The sequence below is a fragment of the Branchiostoma lanceolatum genome, chromosome 1 (assembly GCF_035083965.1).
Source record: "Branchiostoma lanceolatum isolate klBraLanc5 chromosome 1, klBraLanc5.hap2, whole genome shotgun sequence".
NCBI lineage: Eukaryota > Metazoa > Chordata > Leptocardii > Amphioxiformes > Branchiostomatidae > Branchiostoma > Branchiostoma lanceolatum.
In genome coordinates, this window is record NC_089722.1 from 15,098,028 (window position 1) to 15,120,119 (window position 22,092).

The window sequence follows — 22,092 nt, forward strand, 5'->3', positions numbered from 1 at the left end:
ATAAAACCGATTTCCAGGAGGATTTTCTCTCTCGCCTCGTAATGAAAGAATTTAGCTCTCAGGAGGATGAAATTAGTGCCGCCTGTTCATCGACGATAAAACGATCGCGGATTTGAAAAGTCGTTAATTAAGATTTAGGCTGTCAGCACGGGTACGACGTACCTTAAAAATGAAAGAATAATCTCCTTCTTTTATTTGTCGCTGTGTCCTGATAGGAAAATATGATAAGCTGTGCTCCATGCATGAGGTATGTCTCCATAGGGCACCTTGTCCTTCTCTTTGCCCGATTCATCTTTCCACGGCGTGATCAATGACATTTATAGTGATGAATTGAGGCTAAATCACAACCGGTTGAATTTCCATACAGGTCCCACCTCCTAGAGGGATACTCTCATTTGGGTTATGAATGGAACTACTTATTTAAATCTGGGTCGCAATAACGGTCCGGTGAATTTCAGGCAGGTGTGAAACGGTATTCGCGTCGAGGGTTGTCTAGACTAGGTAGACACAGAATTGCAGGGACGTACAGAAAGAACTTAAGATGAGGATTCCCTAGGTGGTGTCAGAGTGCGTCGGTCATTATCATGTCAACGTCACCATGAATCCGGAAGAAGGTTAGAATACCGTCACCACATACAGCTCGGCGCGTGTGGTCTTGACAATCTCGCATCCAGACGCGTGCAGGTATCATCGGAAAACGGTCGGCTTCGAAAAACATTGGCTTTCATTGATTTCCGAAAGGGACGGAATGAAAATGGATCTGTCTGTTGCTCCATGGCATCTTGCAAGATCATTGGCGTGTAATGCTGAAGAATGACACAGGCGTCAGGAGCAAATTTGGACACAACATTGGGGCCAAGACTTTGAGGTTCAAGATCATCGCAACGTTTGAAACCATTGACTTCTAAGTCCATAGGAACTGTGTGCCATACGGCAGGTGAGTTGTGTTGGAGTTCCCTAAGCTAATCTGGGTGCATGTCACGTAGATTGAGTAAGATGTAAAGGCAGGCAGTCAAAGAACGGGAAAGGACTATAGATCTGCTAGAAATGACCATAGCGTGTGAACAATCGCCAACTGGCCTTCGACAATACCAATGAGTTTCTGATCATTATACGGTTACCATTGTGGAATGTGTTTGATGGATTTAATATTTTCATATCCCGTATTTTTACACCCTCTTACATTTGCAAATGTAATATTTTACATTTTCTTCTTGATACCATTGATCAGTCGAAACGTGCACAATCACACAGTACATAGAAATATATGATATATGTAAGAGATATGTCAATTCGTCTTATCAACGACTCTAAAGCTGTTCTCTGTGCAAGTGAAATCCAATAGGTTTAAATGTCTGCTTTTTAAAGTGAACGCAACCGTCGCCTCCAGTCACTATCCACCGTAGGGTTTAAAATGTAGCTTTTAAGGTTGACGAAGTAAAGTGCTTATGTGATGATCTACAACATCCGTTTGATTTCTTAAAGGCATTGAAAAAAAAGCACGAGATGCAAAGATGTGCTAGAGGAAGGTGCTTCGTCTTCCGCATTTTATCGGAGGAGAGGATAGAGCACATAAGGAGATGAAAAATGGATACGCCTCGACACGCCTTAGTCCGGGCACAATTGTTCCTGCGACACTTCGGAACAGCGTCGGGATTATTGCACCGAGAACGCAATAAAAGCTAAGCGATTCTGGACGAAATGGTACCCTCAGATGGGCAGATTATACTAACAGGGCCTCTTTGGAAGATGACGGATAAGTACAGCTCAGCTTGATGTGTTGATCCTCATCGTCAACTCCATCGAGAAGCATGCAGCCTTGCAAAAGCTGAAAAATTATGTCATTTTCTTGTCCTCCTCTTCGTTACAGTTATTAGAAAACCACCCCCTAAAGGGAATTATCTAATCCATGTACCACTCTGTATCTCTCTGACAATCTAAAATTCGCAAGTTTGTAGGCACGTTACTCTTTTATTCAAATTGCGTCTCCTGACAATATAGGCTCTGGTGGGGAATGAATAGACATTATAAGGTCTGTTAGTCACCCGGCACGAGGGTAGACGTTGAGCGACGTTAGGGCCGCTGGCGGCTGTAAGATGTCCGTTAAATCTATTCATTACAAATGAAATGATGTATCACCGTATCAGAGAGACGATATGGTGTGCTGTGGGCTTTGTTCAGCTCAAATCTCCGATACCGCAGACTTGATGAAATGGCACATCAAGAAAAATTCTTGTCAAAAGCTACTTTTCTGTGTCACACGCGGCTTCATGTGCAATATTGGTCGGTACGTTCTTGACATTCTACGGCTGATGGCAGATATATATATATATGGCATCGTGATGTCTCATTTTTGCCTTGAGGCGAACGCCGTATCTGATTAACTTTTTAACATGTTTAACAGCACTCTAGCATGCAGTATCGCAATGTTTTTTTGGGTCAAAATTCCAATTTCATTGTTCAATGGGCAATGTGTTATTGTATTGGGACTACAGCTAGTCTATAGCTCACGTCTACAATGTATCTAATCCAGCCTTTCTAGTATATATAGTTGGTAAATACGCTTAAGCGTACGCTGTTGCAATGTCTTGTATATCAAAACTCACATATTTCATTTTTTATGTAAATTAGTGTACTCATGAACTAGATTCTGTAATTACTAGGGCAGACATATTAGAGAATTACTTTTGGTCAGTTTTTAGATACTGGTTAGCCATACATGTAGCTATAACCATGTTATGTTCATTTAGGCCTCTAAATTAATTTAAAATTCCACACATGGAGCCATGTTATGTAATTTTTGGCTTATCACTGTGAACAGTGTCCTTGGTATATCTGTGTCCTACACCACGCACTTGCCCGTCAACGACAAACTTAAAGGTTTCCCTCGGCGTAGAACAAAATGGAACTTTAATGTCTTATGTTGTGTTTCACACTCCCATAGCACAACTTTTACGACGGTATTCATGGCTATAAGAAAGGCCATTCCCTGACTCTCAGACCATTTCTTGATTTAACTGCTCTATTTCGTTCTTTCTTTAACCGATGCTTTTCTTATTAACCCATTTCAATACCTGATTGGTCATCTTAACTTTGGTAACCCCATACAACATTTCAATTTATTGGAGCTAACATGAAAAACACTGGTTTGTTATGAGTATGTGAAAGACATTCATAAGCTAAACAAGACATTAGTGAGTGTGCCATGGGGGGCATATTTTTCCGTCCATAGAGTAGAAGTCGCTGAAGGCACAGTGCCATTACAGTGTTTCTAGTCTGACGCAAATGGCTATTTTATCATGATATAGTTCAAAATACTACGATAAGTCATACTGGCCGCATGGCTCTGGCATTCCTGGTAATGTTATGGTTAAAATTGGAGACTTGGGGCCGGCCGGCTAGTTTACGGGGTGTTTTTTTCACTTTCGGGCGCGACCCCCACGTGGCTCTGCGGTGTGGGACGCCCTGCGGCTACCGTGAAACTTTTTGCACAGCCGGGTGAACGGATTCTTTTAACTCGGGACCCGGCGACAGATAGAATCCGTAAGCTAATCGTGAAATCACCGAGGGGTACACCCCCACCCCCGTATCCGGTAGTCCGCCGGAACAATTTTGTAGTTTCAGAGCCCGACCGGGGCTACACCCCCTCCGTGCACCGGTGCAAATGTGACCGTAGCATTACAAAGTGGACGGAGCTGCACGTTCTTATGACGAACCGACTCGCAAGAATAACGTACATATTCATCATAAAACGCCTCTTTCTATTTTCATTGTTAGTTTCTTAAAGACATTTATTAACTAGTGTGCCTTGTCCAAATAGGGTATGTCAGGACTTAATAAAGCGTTTCAACATTATCAACACTGTAATAGAAAAATGGTCGTTTCATTTCAGAAGGGATTACTCAGACAATTTCAGGCAGTAAAATTTGGCTTGCCGACGAATAACTCAGCCCCATACTAGTTATCAAAATGCACATAAAGCAAGAGAGCCAGACTCGTGAAATGCCACATGTACATGTGAGACTCTACAACGTTGCCCTGGCGGGCGTTGGAAATGAAGAGATTTGAATGTTTTGACAAGGGCATGTCTTACAACAGAACGTAATATTGCACCAGACAGTTGCTGACATGTTAGAGTCAAAATTAGACATCTTTCGCTTCAGCTACCGTTCGTTGTGGCCTACAGAGCCACAGGTACACTATTCACTACAGCGCCAGCACAGGAGCTAAGTTACATTTAAATTCTGACTGGGGAATTTCATGAAACGGGAGGGTTGATAGGCCATGACAAAATCCACATGAGGCCAGGAACACCGTCGTTCAGACGGCTGCGGATGGAATTCCTAAGAAGAAATAAGCGAATGACAGATAGTTTTATAAGTGAACACTGCACGAAATGGCCTCGTATCCCGGCGTATACGTACAGGGATTCCTCCGGAAATATTCCATATCCCGGTGCGGATTTAGCGTATCCGTTAAAACTAACGGAAACTCTAAATCCGCACCGGGATATGGAATATTTCCGGAGGAATCCCTGTACGTATACGCCGGGATACGAGGCCATTTCGTGTAGTGGAAGATATGTCTTCGCCTGGCAGGTATTAGAATGGCTATCTGCCGCCATTTAGGAGGGGTCATCCGATCTATTGACACCAATTTTGCCTCTTTAGCATTGAAATGAGCAGGATAGTCATTCTAAACCATCAAAGAGGATCTAACCTGGTAGATGAAATGAAAACTTTATTTACGGACACAGGCAGTGCTTCACTTGTGTAACAAAGTTGTTTAAGCCTCTAGATGATTTTAGAACAAATGAGTTTATTCTGGTACTCGTAACATACAGCGATTGTCTTTTAAATGTTTCCATGTAAATATTTAACTGGATAATTTTGCAGAGAATAAAACGCCGAGTTAGTAATTTTCATTTTTTTATTACTACGCCGAGCTAGTATATATACACTCTTAAACGATATTCGCGTATAAACGAGGTATAAAACCAACAGACGCAAACGCCGATAAAGAGGACAAAGTGTTGTTTTTGAACTTAGAGTAAAAATCAGCAAAGTTTAAGTCTGCATTCTACAGTGGCAAGTTGGATGAAGCTTATACAAGTCTACTGCGAAGACGTGACCCTACTTTTCATGTCACCCAGTTCAAAGGATCCACTCCGTAAGAATGTGGGCCGTAGACGAGGAAATAAGACGCCCGCAAGAAATATGTAGGGCTGACCGGATTTACACCTTATAGGCCCATCTTTATGGTGCGCCCTGAACCGGTTTTGGAACGGCCTTAAGGTCCTCGGGTGGATTGCATGCCTTCGTGCCCTGAAAGCCAATTCGCCTACGCGCTGTTAATCAGCTGGACTTAAAGTGGCGTCTTGAGCTTACGGTGGAGAATTAATTAAACATACGTTACCAGTTTTCACGTATGGTGGTCAGTGGCTATGTATCATTTACACCCTTGGGTTCTCAGACCCCGGTAATCAATGGTATTCCTTCGGACCAAGCGATCCATTAGACACAAAACCGCAAGGTGGGCTTACAAAGGGGATTAGAAGGCATCGTAAAGTCAATGCATGTCTGGAGGGTAGCTTCAAAATGACAAGAGCTTACATCCTAACTCATATCTACCATAACTTTTGGGAAACGTCGAGGATCAAGAACTTCAATCATCAAGCAGCGAAAGTGCAGTTTTGCAGTACGTATATGTGCTCCAGACCGGCACTTTGTTTTCGTTACTTACCAGTGGATAACTTTTTTTATATCATTTCCTACTAGAAAAACTTTTATGAAAAATAATATTTGCAAATTTTCTTAGACATGTAGCAACAACTTTTGCACATTCTCTTCTAGTTCGATTTTTTAAAAACATACATACAAATGTCTCGTTTGTAATTCATGACCCATTTTCTACATATGGGACCCACTTTCAAGAACATGCAGCAATTTACCATGGCGCCACGATATATTTCTTGTACACTTAGTGTCGACAGGTATTGCCCTCTCGGATGTATTCAGGGCGACAACCTATCGTTTTATTGCGTGATATAGATTACATGCGTGATGTCAGGAGGTCGTAGGCCTCCAAAGGCTGTTGAATTTTTACCAGTTGCCGCAAGCTTGAATCTTGTTGCCGAGATTGTTAGAACGCTAAAAGATTCAAAAGGCTATTTGTACTTCAATCGAAGAATCAGCTCCGCAGGGTTTAACTTGTTGCATAGTGCTAATGATTGTAAATCAAAGTTCTCTATGCTTTGGGATGCTCACTTTTGGCCTTTTGGCGTTGTAATGAAACCTCATGTAGATATCACACTAGCTGTGGGCACGATATATTTACCGCATCAAATTGATGTTGAAAATGGCCATTGCTCATGTTTTTTCTTCGCTTTGTATCTCGATGTGGTTAGAACATTTGAGAAGAAAACGCTGAATAGCTGGATAAATCGGAGTCTGTATTGCTGCAGAAATGCGAAAATCAGCCCAAAGAGTGAAAATTGGTGTCAACGGGCAATGGAGTAGCGTTATGCTGTGTGTAAATAGGTCATTTAAGTGCCTTAATGACCTCATGAGAATGCTTAGGAAATGAGCTGCAAGCAAATAACGTTTTATTTTAGCACTGGAACTAATATAACTTACCACGCCTCCACAAACACGAGTTTACCCTGTTATCAGATATGTGCACGGTGAAGTCAAACTATAAACGGCTCGACCAGATGAGACTTTGAAAACTCTTTTCTGTTATCTGCACAAGTCCTAAAAGGCAAGAGAACTGAGTTTAAGATTGTAATCGAAAGCATCACCGTTGTCAGTGACACATTATCGTAACGGGAACACCCTTATGAATGGTTATTGGAGCAGAGTTACACCGGATACAAAGATCCTTCGGATGATTTTAGTTGAGCAGTGTCTTTATGGTCAGACCTTGTCATATGAGGGCGCCAATAACGACATTGACAACGTCTGCACATGTCTGATAACATGCTTGTAACTTTAACGATCAATGATGGAAAAAATAAAATATCATGATATAACGATTAAGGAATACGTGATTAGACTCATATATTCATTTTTTGTATCTTCCCACGCAAGAAAGAATTTTTAGATAATTCCTGTTTGCCACCATCACCTTTTTAGTCATCAATGGCTTCTTGTTCTGATGTCAGTATTCTAGCGGGTACTTGCTGCTGGTTGAATAAAAGTTGAGCTGCGGATTTGTAATCTTCCCAAACTGAAGGCACTGAGATTTAGCAATGGATCATGAGTCACCCTAAGAGGCTACGATCAATGTTTTGAAGATACAAATGTGGTGATTTATACTTCTTCAAGATTTCCACTTATGAATAGGAAATGATTATCTGATATTTTTGAATACAAATGATTCGTGATAACATCTCTCTGTACAGACAGAGCACGCTCAGACAGTGTGAGTATTCCCCGAGGTAAGTCCTGTCAGCCGGCATCAGGGGAAGGTAGCATGCTCGCTAGAGCTGGGTTCCATCGATTTTTGTAACACACCAAATGGAAAGGGATAGGCTCTACCTGTCTCTTTTCTTGCAGGATCATTGATGTGTAATGTTGAAGAATTGGAAGACCGAGCGTGAACGGTTCGGCGGTAGAGCTACAGCCACCGCACTGCGAGCTTTCAAGATGGCTGATGCGTCGGGGACATTCTCGTCCTTTTCCATGTGGATTTCGTGCTTTGCACTAATAGGTAAGATTTCCTTTGTCCTTCTAGTGTGCATTATTTTAGAGAATAGAGATCCAGGGCAAAAAAAGGTGGTGTATGGTTATGATTCCGTCATATCAGCCCTGTATGTAGTATACGTGTTCAGCTGCTCTAAACATCCGACTGAACTGGTCAGTTTTTTTGGATGTTTATGCATTTTTGACTGTGAAACTTTTTCTGTATCATCTGTATGATTATAATGTTGACCCTGTGAGGCATGGCATAACCTACGTATCAAGTATAAGCATTATAACGAATACATGCAAAAGAAAAAAGCAGCAGTATTAAAATAGCAAGCTGGTAGAATATCTCTATCCAACAGCCATCGTTGCAAATACGCCATGAAATTCCAAAATATCTTTGACAATAGTCTTATCTGTTAGCAAGCGTGAATTCAGGTCCCTACGATTTACCGTGTCATCTCTACCGCATCAACCTTCCTTAGACAAATTTTCTGGGACGCCTTAGAACTTGTTTTACAAAGGAAACGTTTCTGATTAAATTGTTGCACCACTCCTCTATGCATCACGTCACACTATATGAGACGGATGAAATGGGCGCAACCCGCTTCATTTCAGGAACACATCTTGCTCCAGCTAATAGGGCCCTTGGGAACTGTCTTTTGAGTTATTACACCCCTGACAATGCATTTACCCGGACGAGTGGACTAGACTGAATAGTCCTTGTTACAGGAATCAATGACAAAGAGACGGTCGGGATCTTGAAAGGAATGAAGAATCCAATTCCGCCTCATTGGGGGCAGGTCATTTGTCAACACATCATCATTACGCATGAGCATTTTTTCAGGAGAAGTAATAAGCCGCTAGTGTGAAAGCCATTTTCTATGCCATTTAGTCACAATGAAATAAATTTTCTGTCACATTAAGGTCGGCTGAAGGCAACTTAACATGTCGTAAGTTGCGTGAAGTGCCCATCCTTTATATTATAACATGCACTACTTTGACATTTGTATTACCCATTAAACACGACCTTTCGACACAATGGCTCCTGAGGTACAATGGATCGGCATCATTACTAGTGAACGTCACTGGACATTGGCAGGAGTTGAAACGACGTAGTGAACAGGCGACCTGACACAATTGTTTGCTGAACGCGTCCAATATCCCAGCAGCTAGTTGATAATTCAGCACTGTCATCACAAATAACCATCGCACTCTATGCAGTTTCTATGATATCTCAATTTGCGTTAGTGTGTAGCCTCCATAGCAGGCTCTACTTTTCGGGGGGGGGGGGCTTATAATACACTTTTTGCAGCGGGTCTACCGGCAAGATGGTTACGGGCTGGCTGCAAAAAGTGTATCATAAGCCCCCGAAAAAGGCCCGGTAGAGCCTGATCAGGAGGATAGTTAGTGTGGAGGTCACACAAGTAATTCTTGGACATGTGTAGTTCTTCGAAGAGTCGGTTGAGTTCAACATTGAAGTATGAGTTTGCAAGCCACGTTGACTGTATTCATCAGATCAGATCTACGGTATTTGTAAGCGTATCAATCATAACTAATCAATAATTTTTCTGAAGACGTATGCCTCATTACCGTGCGCCGTCAGTATTGTTGAAGGCACCAATAATCAGGGAATGGATCACATCACATGACGCCAGGCAAATGACAGGCGCGAGCTTAATCGTTACAGTATTTCTTCTTTCGAAGTAATCTCTGAGCTGTTCGCAATGCTGTTTTCCAATTACGCTGTCTGTTCTCGGGACTATCTTGGGCCTCGCAGCGTGAAGAAACATAATTGCGTTCTCTTGCTGCTCAGGTGGGAGAAAACTCTCTCGAATCCTCCTTAATTGCCCCCCATTTGCTTGAAATCTATAAGACAGACGCTGCCAGTTATCGTGGCGATCTTGTGGATCAAGGGCATCACTCTGAAGACCACTCAATAACTGCAACAATGGTGCCAGCAAACGTGAAACAAGCCTTCTCAATGATTTCCCAAATCGCACGTTTGAACTTCTTGGAACTTATCTGCAGATGTGTACTTTGTACTACACATTTGAACTGTTTGGAACTCATCTGCATATGTGCACTTTATACTACACATTTGACCTGTATGGAACTCATCTGCAGATGTGCACTTTGTACTACACATTTTACCTGTATGGAACTCATTCGCAGATGTGCAGTTTGAACCACACATTTGAACTGTTTGAAACTCATCTGCAGATGTGCACTTTGTACTATACATTTGAACTGTTTGAAACTCATCTGCAGATGTGCACTTTGTACTACACATTTGAACTGTTTGAAACTCATCTGCAGATGTGCACTTTGTACTACACATTTGAACTGTTTGGAACTTATTTGCAGATGTGCACTTTGTACTACACACTTGAACTGATTAGAAGTTATCAGCAAATGTACGCTTTGGGATTTCCATGAAATTAGTTGTTTTTACCTATAGGGATGAATAATCAGCTTTTAATGATAATGGTTAGATAACGTCTATGACAAATATCTCGAAATAACCACACGGCTTATCCTTTGGGCTTAAAACCAGAAAAGAAGCATGTCTTGCTTGAAGAGGTCACTTAAAGATTCTAAGGCCATTTGCCTTTTAGGCGAAGAGTCCATTTGCTCATCGAATTCAGTACACATATCACCATTGACTGCGCCACCAGCGATAAAGAGAATCGTATTGAATATCTTCCTTTCCCCTTTAAATCAGTCACCCTCCAGACAGCATAGCCTTTAAGATAAAAAGGCTCATTAGCGAAAGACTGTCTCAATAACGATTTTGCCGTAGTTTAAGGTTTTAAGATAATCCAGTACCAATAAGCTGTCGGTGTAGTCTACATTCAGAATACCCCCTGAGGAAAAGGGGAGATGCTTAAAATTCCTACAGAAAGATTTGCTTCGGCTTTTTTGAATTGCAAAATCGTAGGTATAATGGTTGTTCTACGGCAGTCAATCGGATACTCCTTTATCCTGGATTTCCGCATGAGCATCTCCTGGAGGAAGTGATGTTATCTTACAGCCATCGCGTACAATAAAAGGTCGCTTCTTCCCATTCTGTACAAGAGACATCTGAAATAACATTTCCTGGTAATCCAACTGACCGATTGGTGATCTTAAAATCCTAGGCAGTAAAAACAATCAAATAGATTTCAGACGTTGTATCTTATAAATGTCAGGAACGCCAATAAGCCATAACTGGGAAAGTAATGTAGTGTTCAATATGCAGAATGCAGTACTATTATTATCCTCTTAACACCTTATCATTTGCAGCCAACTATTCAAATATGTCTTTCGCTAACTTCTGTTTATGATGAACATCATAGACTTGAATGGACGCTTGCAAGTGTTGACTGCTTGCTTGGTATTATATATTGCATGTACAGTGTTAATCATTGTAATTGAATAATGCTATATGCTGAATTAAGCATTTAATCCCGATTTGATGCCACATAGCATTTCAAAATTCATAAACCCAGCTCAAGACATCTTCCACCCAGCTGTCATCTGGCATATCACTTACACACAGATTATTGATTTCCGTTAATATTTGCTTGTATCATCTCTGTGAATAGCGATGGCGGATTCAGCTCTTTACCGAGTGTATCCTGAATCAGCTGCGGTGTTGGTCGGCCACAACGTCACCATGAACTGCGCATTCAGCGGTCTCTCAGCAAGCGACGTCGTCAACTGGCACAAGTACAACCCATCCGAACCCGACGGCAAACCGTTTCACGTGTCCTCGGGGAGCGTCGTGGATCCGGAGTTCCCCCGCTTCTCCATCGTCGGTAATAACCGTAGCCAAGAGTTCAACCTGCGGGTGACGAACGCTCAACCAGCCGACGGGGGAAATTACCGCTGCGGGGTGTTCTCCGTCACTGACACTCGGGATGCGAAGTTGACTGTCGTCGGTGAGGTTTTTTTTTTCTCGGTCTTTTGATAGCTTTCTGCTACGTTGACACATACAGATGTAGTTATTTCAACTCCTTACCTTCAAATCTTAGCATATGTCAGAAATACGGCCAGTAGAAACGGTGAGTTAAGTCACGTAGTTTCCCTTTGATGTGCAAAGTTTGCTCAGTATGATTACACCCTTGCCAGCCGTTGGATGAGAGTGCTTCGGGTGGAAAGTTTCTCCAAGACTTACACAATCCAATAATGCTCGGTGCCTGTGAGACCCGTTATTATTTCTTCTGTGGGTGAATTTGTACGCCTAAAGGCCGCACGCATAAAATCAATAAAAATTGGCCCTTGTTGGAGGAAGATTAAAAGCAGCTACAGTACTTTGTGGGTATTACTCTCCCTCACAGGAAATGTTGCAATCCCAAAGCAATTTTACGACTTCCTGTTCCTTGTCGATACGCTAGTTCCCTTATGATGGTTGGCAGTAAAGGACAAAGAAGATTGGACCAAATCGCAATTAGCCATATGTGTCAATGGTTTCTGGAGAATTGGTATGTACTATAGTTATAAGTTCGCACAGATGATGAAGGAAACTCTAAAATGGTAATTTTACTTCGGAAAATGCTGCTATGTAATAAATAGCTACACAAATTATGTGCTGCAAATTCAGATAGATCAGGACCTTAAGTTATGATTTTGTTGAGATTCTTCAATGCTTCATTCATTGTGCATCATTTGCAAAAAGAAACAACAGGAACTAATTCTTAGATCATTCACTTAACATCAACTGGTCGTTTATCATTTACTTGGAAACGTTTACAAAATGAAGAAACTTATAACTCTTATCAAATGATTTATCAATTGAACTTTAGACTGATTTTTGCGCAATTTCATAAAACCAATGCACAGAAATTAGAGGCTCCCTACTTACATTCAAACCGCCTTTACATGATAATGATTTAAAGAATGAGTAATATGAAGGTCATGATACCTGTTTTGATAAGGAACATAGTCTAGAATTTTTTCAAATGCCAGAGCGTTGGGCGTGAGCAATTTCAAACATATGCGCAATGAACAAAGCGGCGGTCAAAGTGTACTGAAGTTATCAAACTTTTATGGCTCTTCTCGGTGCCAACTTTCGATTCAACTAACATTCCAGGCCTTTACCCCTAGTCACGTATCATAACATTGGGGTATAAATCATTATGTCTTTGAGCTGATAGAAACTTTAGAATATGAACCTCTCCATCATAAGTGGGGGAAACGCTTACCTCATGATCCTTAGTGTTACTAAGAAACCCCTAAACAGTCATAATGAAGAAATATTGGTTTACCGAGACTACCGGAGGATCAAGCAGACGCACCTTGCCACAGTACGGCATGTCTTGCATTCCAACGTGGACTTAATGTGTCTCTACTGTGAGATCATAGGTGGATTTTACAATTGAAAAGGGGCAGCAGCGTGGGTGGTTGTGTTGGGTCGATGGGAACGGAATACATTTGTAAGCAACCCTTCAGTAACATGCCTAGGGACCTTTAAGGCACAATTTAGAAATACCAAAAGATAATCACGTAAGCTTAGTACGTGCATAACTTTTAGGATGTTTTCGGTACCATTCACGTTTCTGGATTCAGAATTTTTTAAAGGTTCTCTTTTGAAACGATGAACTCGACAGGATCAGTATAAATGATTACCACTTAACAAAACACAGACAATAACGTACAATTCATTCTTACCGTCTTACATTATGCTTAACTTTACCCACGGATAGCAATGATAGTTTATTTAAGTATGTTGATTGATTGATTGGTTGGTTGGTTGGTTGATTGATTGATTGATTGATTGATTGATTGGTTGACTGACTGATGGATTAATGGATGGATTGATGGATGGATGGCTGGATTGGTGGATGAATTGGTGGATGGATTGGTGGATGGATTGGTTTAATGAATCCTAGATAAACAAACAAAAACATCCTGATTGTCATGGTAGCTACATCTTCTCATTGCTGATGTTCCGCAGTTCCCCCACCGTCTCCACCGGTCGTACTCGGGGACCTATCTCCTCGTGCAGCTGGCAAGAGTCTCATACTCTCCTGCCGCTCGGAAGGTGGCGACCCCCTCCCGGACCTTGCCTGGTATAACGGTACCCAGCGGTTAGATCTCCCACGGGAAGCAATGGTAGAGCAGAGAGTTAGAAGAATATCTCTGGACCTAGTGATCTCGTTCTTGACCAAATGGGACAACGGAGCCAACTTCAGCTGTGAGTCTAACCAGGGCTTCCCTTTCGTTGCCGATCCTCTGGTGACGTCAGTGACGATCCAAGTAAAGTGTAAGTACCAGTTTAATGTTATACCATGAGTTCATAGTTGTTTCATCTTCAGCCCAAATGCCTATCTTGAATTTTGCTTTCCTTAATTGGGACCGCATCAGGAAACAGCGACACCTATGCTGCAGTGCAAACCTGTCAGAATTGCCCTGAGGAAGGTGACAGAAGGTCATGACACGTTGGTTGAATAAAACACTTAGTTGTGTGCAGATTTTATTTTTATTCACTGACTTAATTGACCAGCCTGATGAAAATATCCATGAATGCTTATCTTGTTTCAACATCAGCTATGTGGATTTATTAGTACATAGATGTCAGCAGAGAAGAGCCATCCGATGTCAGTAAGTCACCAAAGAGGAAAACGTTTTTACAACCGCATTGCCTATGACGTCGTCAGCTACAAATGATTCATTCCAGACAAACTTCATCAGGACAAGAATACATCAAATTATTTACTCTATATGTTCCGTGCCACGTTTGCAAAGCTAGCAAGAAATCATCTACGAAGAATATAAGACGTATCGACAAGTTAAGCTCAATGGATTCCTTTAACGAATTCATGAAATGTAATTTATGTTGGTTTACTTAAGACCCGCCGGTGGGGATTGTTTTAGTCTAGGCATGGATTTGTTCATTCATCATATAACTATGTAAAGTATTTGGGAACTTGTAAAACAAAAAATCAGAGTGCAAAAGTGCACTGGCAGCGGCCGTGTGTATACTAAAACATTGCAGTGCTAGAGTAGACCTTGCCAGTTTCATAAATTTGAGATACTGTCAAGAAGAGCAGACCTGGACCGGTAATGGATATGAGTAACAGATAAAGATTTTGATTTGTATTCTTATAAGTTTTTATGTCTCCTGTTACTTATTGCACAATTTTGTCACAAGTTTATTTTCTTTTCATACTGATGATTTTACTGTTCTGTATTCTTGGCCCCATTGAATCAATCTGTCATGATTGAATGGGCCACCTAGTTGTCTGAAAATCCAATGAATATTTTTTTTTCAAATTTATGAAAACTGAATGAAGGGCATATTTTCATTGTCAATGATAAGTGTATTTTGTATCACTCTGCTATTTTAGGTGTGTATAGTTTGTGTTAAGTAAAGCAACGGCGCCGATGCTAGATTTTGCTTATGTCGTAGAATTTGTTGCGTGTGCCAGGTTTCTAGACTCTTGTACGGAACGTCATCCCTGACTCAACACAGAGTTTATAATTCTTTTGCCAAAGAATTTGTAAATACTGTACGTCCAAAACGGTGGAAGACGAAGCACATTTTATTTCCAATTGTCCTGTTAACCATGGCAAAAGAACCGAATTGTTTAAACAAGTTACCACGAAATACCCCATCTTTAACACATTCACGGATGAACAAAAAGCTACTTTTCTCTTAAAATCGCAGAACCCACAAATTCTTGAAAAAGTGGGACATTTCGTCTTCCATTGTCTCCAAAAAAGAAATCAAACCCAGCTTGTCTAGATATAGCCAACAGTCGTATTTAGAAGCAGTAGCCTATTGTTACAACAAAGTCAGTCACAGTTCACTGACACATGAATGTTTTTCCCAATGTGTATACCATGTATTTGCAATAATCCCATAGGCTTGAACCTGCAATAAAACTTTCTATTTTCCGCTGTAGATCCCCCAGTTGTTAAAGTCCCGAAGATGTCTGTCGTGGTGAATGAAGGACAGTCGGCTAACCTGAGCTGCGAAGTTGACGGCAATCCCAAAGCATCGTTGACCTGGTGGAGACTGGGGGACAGCTCACCGCAGGGACCGCTGGGGAGGTGATATTACCAATTTATAAAATGAACAAACATTTTCCTTCCAACACCAAGGTATTCACGGATTAAATTCTTAACGACCATTGTCGCCTTCTTCAGGATCAATAATGACCAATCACTTCCGAACGTAAACTCGCGAGAGTTGCAGACACGTGACTTTATTGAAACGTGTCTTTACGGCTACGTGACGTCAGCGATTGGTCAAACGTGCCAGGAAGTTTATAACGCCCACTGTCTGTTTATTGATTCTGAAGAAGGCGACAGTGGTTGTTGAAAATTTGATCCGTGAATACCTTAGTGTTGGACGAAAGTTTAGCATTGTGTTATGATTACTGCATTTCAACACAGATGAGCTTCCATTATAATTTTCAAATATGATGTATATGCGGCACATTAATGATATGAAAATAGCAATGAAATACTTTTATTGTGCATTTATGTCTCCATGGGCTAGGGACAGGTTGTGAATCGTATAACTTTAAAACATATAACGAACATGTATACAGAAAAGTTTGAACAACAATTCACACGTTAAACATATATTAGATAAGAGTGTTATACTAAGCTAACTGAATACAGTCAACTTCTCCATGGTTCTTTGTACATGGCTTGATGTGGTAACATATAATATTTCTTTTGCAGAATTTAGCATCATATATACAGATTTATTCGTCGCATTTAGACATTCGAAGAATGGATTGTTTGACTCAGTAGGAAGTACAATTCTTTTTTTATGATATAGTTTACAATTTTTCATAGAAAAGTAAAATAATGGCTATTTGCTATTAGACAGATCACTGTATACAAATCTAATGAGCTGCCTACGAGGTGAGTCAACTGCCGGACATAACCTATTGATTGGTACCATCTGAGAATATCCCAAAAGCTTTTTCATATATCAAATAAGGACAGGGTGAAAGAGTCAGCAATTTCATCGCCTATAGTGTCTACCCACCTCATTCGCCATGATGAATTACGTGTATGTTTTGAAGTTAAAATCAATATGTCTCTACCACAGAGGAAGTGTCCTTACTCTGACAAATGTGACCAGCTTCGACCTGGGAACCTACCAATGCACAGCGCGCAATGGAGTAAAACCAGACGGATTCGGGACGATGGCATTGGATGTCAGATGTAAGATATTTATCATTTTCAGTCTAAATGATTGATCGCTATATTGCTCGTGTTATGAAGACACTGGGGCGCCCATATGCCCTATATAATTTCCCTTAGAGGGTGGCAATTTAGCCTGCTTTTCGTCAAGTGGACGGGAGATGTCATCAAAGTTTGAGGCACTATGGGGGTTATTTTATGACTCATCGATGGCGAGGCTATTTCATACAGTTTTTATGCCCCCTATCAACGAAGTTCCTATTAGACCAATTATATCAGAATAGAATAAACAACGTTCTGGCTTCTGACTGTTTTCTCCCTTAAAATGAAAGGCTAATAAATATAATCAATTTTAGAATTATATATACTGTCAGTCAAATGAATTCAAAATGCAAAGCTATTGAAAAAGATTGAAAAAAATTGCAACATCAAGAATCGTAAATTGTTGTTATTCATTAGAATTTTGCTATCATATTTTCCTCGACTAGACCCACCCCTCATAAAATCCATCTTTGACGAGGAGACAACGGTCATGTACGGTCAATCCGCGTTCTCCCTGAAGTGTCAGGCAGAGGGGAACCCTAAACCCAGGGTCAGGTGGAGGCGGCTTGACACCAAAGCGTTCTATGACAACCCACTAGCGTTCTCCGAGATTGGGTATGCCAACGAAGGAGCTTATGAATGCGTCGCTAGCAGTAAGGGCTTCAAAGAAGTGAGCAGAAGCACCTTCATCAACGTCGTAGGTACTGTCCGCTCATTACAGTTTCAAACCCATTGTTTCTTGTATATTTTCGCAGAATGTTTGGAATATCATGCAATATACCTTTGGGCTGTAAGCTGTGATCAGAAGATCAAGTTGTATCCAATGACGAATTTGTTTTGCTCGGTAAATTGTCACCTTGAAAAGGTGATAGTCACATGTTACGTCAATCCTTCCGCAAATTGAATGTGGCGAATCTGAATGAATTAATAGATAGCTAACATCCATCTCCTGACCAATCATTGACATCTTTAGGTCCCACGTACGCAAAGCATGTATTGGATTTTGATGTAGCAGAATTTTTAAAAGCTAATGCCGTTGAGTTTGTCATAAGTACAATAGTTTCACAAATATGATTGTATGATGACGATGAAACAATGGGCGCAATTCAGCCTACATGTTGTGCTGCCATGTCTGTTGAACAGTAAACCATTTTTGATGGATTGATTGATGTTTGAAGGCCATGATTGGTCTGTATTGATGATTACATTTCGTGAATGTGACCGTCTGTTTCCATCCAAGGTAGACCGGAGGTCCTGAACGTCTCCTCCACGGTTTCTGTCACGAGAGGCGACCCCGTCAGCCTGACCTGTATAATCCTAGCCGACCCGATTCCTGATGAGGTCACATGGTTATGGAGGGGGCGGAGTGGTGAGAGAGACTTCGACGATAAAAGCAAAGGCGATGTAGATGTTAAAACTGTCTTCACTGACAAAATACAGAGTGAGTTGACCATATCGTCAGCAACAAAGGCCCTTGCAGGAACATACATGTGCAAGGCAAGCAACAAATACGGCTCGGACTTGAGGGAGTTCAGAGTTACGGTTTCTGGTAAGCCCTTTAATGATACGGTACTTTAGAAACGATTCATTATCATAGATACGGAAATAATAATCACACCTTGAAAATATATATTTCTAGATTAATATTTTTTTTTCTTTTTTAGGTTGAATGTATATTATGTACACGAGGTTATATCTTAAATGTGTTGCTTTCTTGAAGTTTCCCGTATAGCAGTTGTTGGTGTAATTGCCGGCTCTGCAGCGGTTGGGATGCTTCTTGCCGTTGCTGCAATCGTCACTCTGAGTATCAGGAGGGGATGGATTCATCGCGATAGGAAGGAAAGTATGTTGTTGAGAGCTCTATTATGAAGTGAAAAGCAGCACCCCCCATTTACTTAATGCAAACATTAGTCCTAAATTTACTAATGTAACTTAATCTAATCAATGGGGTTGCTGCAAGGCGATGTCAGTATAAACAATCATAAAGCATTATTCTATCGGTAAGGTAGAACAATACTTTAGGTTATGAAATATCAATATACATAGACTATAGCCTGGGACTGTGAACATAATTTCGTAATGCTCTGAAGTCTTTTTTTATATCTTCATGCGGTTGTTGAGAAAATGCATTTTTGTTCATGTCCGCAGAAAAATCGTCAAAATCAGAGTCCCTGGCTTACTGTATAACGAGAGGTTCTCCGAATAAAAAGTAAGTACAAGCTGATGACTATACTTTTCGAAACATATCTATACACGGTTTATTCAGGAATTGACACATACAGAAATTAAAACAGCATTGCAGCCGATGTTACCTTTTTTAAAGTAAACCGGCTGATTTACGCAGTCTGAAAATTAAAAGTATAAAAGAGCACACTCAAACAATCGGAAAATATATACAAAAGACCAAATGTACAACCAACAGTTGCATATATAACATTTGATTTATGCAGTTTTATATCAATTCAACAACAATAAGCATGTTTGGCACATGTGTATGGCTTGCTAACGATTTGCTATTGGCATGCTGTATTGTATTCAATATAAATACTACGAACTAGAAATAAACGGACAGTTTTCATTCCTGACAGAAAGAAAAACGGGTCACCGACTAAGAGGTGTGCGATAGAGTTGCAGCACTTCGAGAAAACAACGATACACAGCTCTCCATCTAGACGGGATAGGAACACATATTCAATCGACCTTCTACATTCAAGTGAGTTGGTAATCATACTAATAAAAGTAAACTTTTTCTCTGCGTTTGCCATAGTCTGTTCGTGACCATTTTGCCATACTATGACGCCAAAACATATTGCCAACTCGTATGGAATTCAGTTTCAATGTTTACCTAAAGTATTCGAAGAGCCTGGCAACATGATTAATTATTATGGAACGCGATGATTTTTAGCCATTGTATCAGCATTACAATTAGAGATTACTAACTTGTTAATGAAATATGTTACATTGTAATCCAACAACTCTAGAAAGTTGGTACTGTAATGCTTTGTATCTAGAGCTTCATCTGTATAAACCTTTTAGCGGTATTGGTCAAAATGTCATGCATCTAACGATTTCTTTTCCTACTGCCAGGTGATGTAGACCGGAAAATCGACTACCCAACCAACGAGAAGGACCAATTCTATGAGGAAGACATCTGCATCCAACACAGCCCTTATAGAAAGGGTAGACAATCGAACAAAGACTTTACCAACCGCAGATGCTGACGACATTCAAGACTTTGGGGCATATCAGAAAAAAAACTTGAAGCACCTGCTGGTTTCAACTACGACTTTTGATGGACGTTGACTACTTTCATTCTTGCCTCCCAGATAGACTGTGCTTTGAAAACTGATAAGAAACACGTCGTCATGTTTTAATGACGCCTAGCTTTTGAGATTCTTACAAGTTACTCTGATCAAGTTATTCCGTATCAAAACCTATCTAGAATCATTCGTGGCGTTGGGAAAATGACAGCGCTGAGACGTAAACCTATCTCGAATGATGTAATTCAACTTGGTTCCAACAGACGGCGCTAGACAGCAAATACATTAGCATTGCCCTAGAAACGTCAGACTCTAATAAAGATACATGTTCTTCCACAACCCAGTGTATACTTGTAAGGCATCACCTCGACACCTGACAAACTTGAAGGAAAATCTACATAAATCGATGCAGATTCTACAAAACAAATCTCATATGTTACAAGGTGTGATTGTATTGTTTTATTCTATGAGGAAACGACAAATCAATAAAGGCAACTCGTTAATGAATGCAGTTGATGACACTAAAAATGTATATTTCTCATTTCATTTCATGGTTGACATATATTTGCTGCACTTCAAAAGCATGACGCACGGGGTCGTTCAAACGTATACAACATAGTTGCATGCATGTAAAGCTTAATTCATGCCTTTCACACATAAAACAGATATGTTTTAGTTTCACGTGCACCCTCGTTCCACTTGGGCAGCGACCTGGCTGCGATCAGGCTGTGACCTAAAACTTGGCAAATCGCTGAACGAATTTCAAATCTTTGTGTGTCTTTTACATCTTGCATAATATTCCAATAATCAAGGGTAACATATAAATCAAATTTAAGTTGCAGCTATGTCGCAGAGTGATCGCCGTCTAGTGGAATTTGGGTTTATGTTGTTATTGGTACCGAACCCATGGCCAAAATACAGCGCAAAAATAGATCATTCTTCTGTGCAAAAAAAACGTGCGACGTTCATGTAAAACTAATTATAATTAAGTAATTGTCACGATCACAGTGTTTGTTTTCGAGACATTAAAGTTATATCATTATAAGTGACTATTCTGTAAACACAACACAATAACTGAGCAGTTTAAGGTAAATCACCCTCTCGGTTCTTTTCTTTCACGCCGTGGCTCTGGGCAATCGGACATCGTTTACACACCACTTGACATGCTGTATTACTGCATTTCCGTCGACTTTCGGCAGGTGACGTGTCTGCTCCAAGAAGGCTTCCCTGTTGATAGTGGGCATGAGAATGCAGTGTTTCAACTGTATACTGCTAAATCTACATACTGTATAGTAGCCGTATTGATAATGCTGCGGTACTTGACATTGTACTAGCTTATTTTCAATTTCATTCAATATGTGAAGAAAGGAAGATGTAAATCTTTATAAATTACACACAAATCCAAATACACCTGAACAGACTTCTAGGTTGATCTTACTAATCACACCCAGCTAATCCGATCTGATCCAGACCGTCAATTTTACTTGAGACGACTATCTTGTTTTATTAGTATACTTAGCAAGAGCCTTATTGCAACGACTATGAATGTCTAGGCTTTATGGCGCCAGCGTACTGAAAAATACCTTAAGTTTAACTGATATAACTACAACATATAGTAAGCAACAATACTAAAAATGACTTTCTTGATAAGCACCTCTCTGCGGTGTGTGGTGACACAACAGTAACAGTGACAGATTGGTCTATCTTTGATCTAAAGAAACATCAAATACTACAACGACGAGATCACTCAGACGTGTAATATTTCCTCTCATGTATGTATGTTATCAGGGCAAGAGCTGTGTTCGACGTCTCCTTCTAAATGCTAATGCATGCTCAAATCAGATGTCTATGAACAAAGCGATCAATCAGTTGATCCTTATCAAGTACGTTCCTTGCAGAAATTCGTATCTCATAAAGTACATTACAAAGCATGTCATTCATTCATCCTAGGTGAGATG

At 40.5% G+C, this 22,092-nt stretch overlaps 1 protein-coding gene across 1 annotated transcript; it reads left to right on the top strand.

Moving 5' to 3' along the window:
• The first annotated feature begins 554 nt into the window (after nt 1-554).
• On the top strand, nt 555-21,550 carry LOC136436829 (kin of IRRE-like protein 2). Its single transcript, XM_066431185.1, has 12 exons — nt 555-937; nt 7,557-7,710; nt 11,273-11,608; nt 13,624-13,932; nt 15,575-15,722; nt 16,738-16,853; nt 17,321-17,575; nt 18,115-18,423; nt 18,595-18,717; nt 19,023-19,083; nt 19,463-19,587; nt 19,962-21,550. Exons 2-12 carry the CDS (start codon nt 7,572-7,574, stop codon nt 20,093-20,095), a joined length of 2,055 nt encoding a protein of 684 aa, XP_066287282.1. The 5' UTR covers nt 555-937; nt 7,557-7,571; the 3' UTR covers nt 20,096-21,550.
• The last annotated feature ends 542 nt before the right edge of the window (nt 21,551-22,092 follow it).

Coding starts and splice junctions, on each gene's coding strand:
- LOC136436829 (XM_066431185.1), top strand. CDS start 7,572: ATGTTGAAGAATTGGAAGACCGAGCGTGAACGGTTCGGCGGTAGAGCT. Junction 13,933..15,574: donor AGTGACGATCCAAGTAAAGT/GTAAGTACCAGT, acceptor TTTCCGCTGTAG/ATCCCCCAGTTGTTAAAGTC. Junction 16,854..17,320: donor GATGGCATTGGATGTCAGAT/GTAAGATATTTA, acceptor TTCCTCGACTAG/ACCCACCCCTCATAAAATCC.